This window comes from Gavialis gangeticus, unplaced genomic scaffold (genome assembly GCF_001723915.1).
Source record: "Gavialis gangeticus isolate Ggan-Ray unplaced genomic scaffold, GavGan_comp1, whole genome shotgun sequence".
NCBI classification, from domain to species: Eukaryota; Metazoa; Chordata; order Crocodylia; family Gavialidae; genus Gavialis; species Gavialis gangeticus.
This window is the reverse complement of record NW_017729017.1, coordinates 8813892-8818138: the sequence shown is the minus strand read 5'-3', so window position 1 is coordinate 8818138 and position 4247 is coordinate 8813892. Positions and strand designations below refer to the sequence as shown.

Genomic DNA, 4247 nt, shown 5'->3' with positions numbered 1-4247 from the left:
GGTGCTAATTGGTGCCCGTTAAGTCATTATGTAGTAGCTAGGTCCTGTGTATTGAGCTGGTCCCTGAGCCCCTGAGTGAATTATGATTGATTGATTGGTAACTGGGAACACGGCAGCTTAGCAGCCAGGCCTGCGGTAGTGTCTCCCCTCCCCAGCCCAAGCCCGAGACAGTCAGTCCCACAGCACCCATGGCTGGGGTTTTGCTTGTCTGCAGCTTGAGGGGCAGTTCCCCCCCAAACCTCTGCACTGATCTTGAAACTTGGCAGGCTTTGTGGTCTCAGTAAGAGCTACCACCCCTGCAGTTTTCACCCCCCTGTGTTGTAACACATAACTGTGACAGGAGTTTTGTTTTCAATAATTTGGGGTACAGCCAAAACCCCTGCACTGATCTTCTTGAAACTTGGCAGGCTTTGTGGCCTCAGTAAGAGCCACCATCCCTGCAGTTTTCACCCTGCTATGTTATAACGCAGAGACATGACATGAGTTTTGCTTTCACAAATTTGGGGTGCAGTTCCTCCCAAACCCCTGCACCGATCTTCTTAAACTTGGCAGGTTTCATGCTTTCAGCAGAGGCTACCTTCCCTACAAGTTTCATCCAAATTGGACAAAAAGCAACAAAGTTATAGATATTTTATTGTTTTCCCATTATACCCTATGGCCGGATCTCCAAGGCGGCTCCAAAGCTCTTCGAGAAGCCGAACGAGGCCAGCGCTTTGACCCAGATGTGCTGCTTTGGACCCCAAAGCATCCAAAGCTTCTCCGGATCTGGAGCTCTGCCTGAAGCTTCACACAGCCCTACTAACCATCTCCCTGAGCTTCCCCTTATCTGTACCGCATGGACAATGGGATTGGTCAGTAAGCCGTGGCAGAAGTTGAATCATGTCAGGGAGGAAGGCCAGATGTTGGAGGGAAAAGGGGTTCTTCCGGGGATGTGAAGGGGAAATGGGCTTTTCTCAATAATCCATCCCAGTTGTAGCCCAGAAAATTCATGGGGCTTGCAGTCTGTGACCCTCTTAGTAGGCGAGGAAAATTTTGAGCTATTTCCCAGGAAATCCTGTATGAGCAGTGCTTGACTCTTCAATCCTGTCTCTTCAAAACTGACTCCGTATTAAAAATCCAGATTATCCACATTTCCTCAGTCCCTATCCCACATTTCTACAGCACTTCCCCAATCAAAGGTTTTATGGTGAGCACAATTACTCCTAGATTATTGAATATAATCAGTCCCTAACATGTAAGATGTTTGTGTGGACTAAGGCTTATCTCTCCCTCTCTCTCTCTCTCTCTCTCTCTCTCTGACGCACACACATCCAAGTGAAATGCAGTGAGCTGCAGACAATCAAAACTGAGCTGACGCAGATCAAATCCAACATTGATGCTCTCCTGGGCAGATTGGAGCAGATTGCTGAAGAACAGAAAGCATCCACAGGTCAGTGGGCTGCAAACAAATGCCTTGCTGATGGCCCTAAGAGAGGGCAAGGAGTTCAGGTACAGAAAAGTTAATCTCAAAGACAGTCACACAGACCTTGCAGGGCACACTTTCAACATCTGGGAGCTGTATTCTAGAACAGGCTGTTACTTTAAAGTATCAGACAAAAATCCCATTGAGCAACATGGGGGAGCAACCTTCCATGCTGCTTTTACCATGCATCTATGTACCACTTTATTTTTATACCCAGCAAGAACTAAGATAAGCCCATTAGGGGTTTTGTGCTTCAGAATTGGACTGTGTGTGTTAAAACTCAATCCATATTCATTTCAAAGTTGTTCTATTTTCAGAGCCCCTAACAACTATGAAACAGAAAAAAAATGAACCACCATGCTTTTCACACACATAAAACTGGACCGTCTTCAAAAAATGACAACAAAACATGAAACGTCTTGATTTTGAAATCTTCAATGTTGCTGACCCTCAGGTATATGGCAAGTCCATGAAATAATGAGATTGGCTTTAAAACTATGACATTTTTGTTAAATGCACACACGCACATATATATTGGGACTTTTTAATATACTTTCTGGCTCCAAGGCCAGATGTTTTCAAAGCATTTAAGAACCTGATGATACCAGCAGGCAACTGGGCAGATACACCTAGCTCCTAATTGCATAAATAGTGATTCCTGGAATTAGACTTTGGAGCAGAATGCCAAATACCAGAAGACTCGTGATAAAATTGTGAGCATTGGCAACACAGAGTTACCCTTCCCAACGTCCATACTAAATATGCCTAAGGTTTTTTGCATATAGTGCCTGCTGAACTGACTTGGTTGTTTAGCAAAGATTTGAGCATCCACACCTTGGTAAGCTAGACATGGCTGTACTGAGTTGGCTTATTCTTGAGGCAGAACCAGTATGCCTCAGAGCACTCACAGGCCTCACTTGCTTTCCCTAACAATTTAGACCCAGTCCTGCAAAGGCTAATACACAATTTCAGTCTTATTTATTGCAGATAGCCCTGCTGACTTTGAAAAGATGATAGGTGGTGAACTAAGCATACATATGAGATTGCAAAAATCATGGTCCTTGTTCAGAGGGCATGATGGTCCCAGCACAAGGCAGTGATCTTTTACCTTAGAAGTTAGGCTCATTTATACCTCATGAGAGAGATTCTGCCCACCTTTTAGTCCAATAACCCAGTGACTACAATCCATGACCAGGCAATGCCTAACCTATATCCTAGTAGTTAGAGCTTTTGACTGGGAAAATTCACTTTCTTAAACCTAAACATGGCTCTCCCTGTTGCTGGCTCAGTGCTGTAACTGTACAGGGTTGGAGCTAAAAGGCAGATGGGCCCTCTTTCTGGCAGGCGTGTATGCAGGGCAATCCTGGTCTGCTACAGATGGGAACAGAATCCATACTGTGTATTAGTGTAGCAAACATTGCTGCAACTCAGATGATATAGCTGAAGTTCAACAGAGTAATCTCTCCTGCTCTGATTCCCATAGAAATGGATATTGGAGCATGGAAAACTGGAAAGAATGTTTTAAAATGCTCAGAGCAGGGAAAGTGATTGCCTGAGGGACCCTGCCATCTGTAATTTTCCTGGTTCAAATCTAGCCCCAGCTGATAGTGTAGTGACTGGCAGTTGTTTTACTCTGGGAACTTTTACACTTGCACTTCCCTCTAGGTAGAGAGCGAAGGAACAGGCCTCATTGCGTGTCATAGTGAGCAAAAAATCATCCTCCCATTTCACCACCAAGGTCTAAAATGGACTTCATTCTCACTTCTGTAAGAGGTTGCTGAGGCTCAGGAAGGAGACACATTGGCAGTGTTCGATAGGAGGAAAGTTTCACTGTTCTGTACAGAATATCTGAGCAGAGGACTCATGACTGCAGAACTGGCCAGTTATCAGCATTCACCAGCACTGCATTCACTGTAACAAAATGGAAATGTCTAGGTTCTGGTTTTCTTCCCTTCACACCTGCATGGGTTAGGAATGGTTCCAGTGGTGTCACTGGTCCTGACTCTCTCTTCCCTTCAAACCAAAAAGGGCTACGCTTGGCTCTGTTGGAAGCAATGGGTCTGGGTCTCAGGTCTTCATGTTACCATCAGTTGGCTCCATCAGAGTCAGTGATGGAGCTGCCCCAGAACAGGGAAAGAATCAGACCCATTACTAATTCCTTTTGGGGATGACATAGGTGGGGCCTGTTGGACTATTTAAATAACAATCACAGTGTTCTTTTCCCTCCATTTTCTTTGCCTCTCCCTGATCTTGGTGACCTGGCTCTTGATCTTGCAGAGGTACGAAAGAAAGCAGATGGAAACAAAAGTGAGATCTCCCAGGAAGACACAGCATCAGAGACAGAAATCAACACAGAGGAGCCACTGAATGGGGAGGAGGGAGAAGAGGAAGGACTCACGCGAGATGACTGTGAAGATGAACTGGTAAAAGGCAATAGGCAATATGCCTTCTCCCACCTTAGGGAGTCAATCAACCAACCACAGCTTTGCTGGAATTCAGTAAAACCCCAGGGGAAACGTGATTTTTCCGTCTTAAGTATCATAGAATCATAGAAGTAGGGTCGGAAGGGACCTTGTAGATCTTCAAGTCTGACCCCCTGCCTGGGCAGGAGAAAAACTGGGCTCAAATGACTCCAGCCAGGTAGGCATCAAGCCTCTTCTTAAAGACCCCCAGGGTAGGAGCCAGCACCACTTCCCTTGGAAGTTGGTTCCAGATCCTAGCCGCCCTGACTGTGAAGTAGTTCTTACAGCTGTCTAATCTAAACTTACTCACCAACAACTTATGG

The 4247-nt window shown here is 45.5% G+C and overlaps 1 protein-coding gene across 2 annotated transcripts in view; it reads left to right on the top strand.

The window, feature by feature from the left end:
- The window catches only part of RALY (RALY heterogeneous nuclear ribonucleoprotein), a 591199-nt gene that overhangs the window by 559672 nt on the left and 27280 nt on the right, over positions 1 to 4247 (top strand). For both annotated transcript variants that reach the window (XM_019513099.1, XM_019513100.1), the window contains 2 exons: positions 1316 to 1429; positions 3740 to 3885. In XM_019513099.1, the coding sequence (XP_019368644.1) occupies positions 1316 to 1429; positions 3740 to 3885 (260 nt within the window). The remainder of the gene's footprint in view (positions 1 to 1315; positions 1430 to 3739; positions 3886 to 4247) is intronic.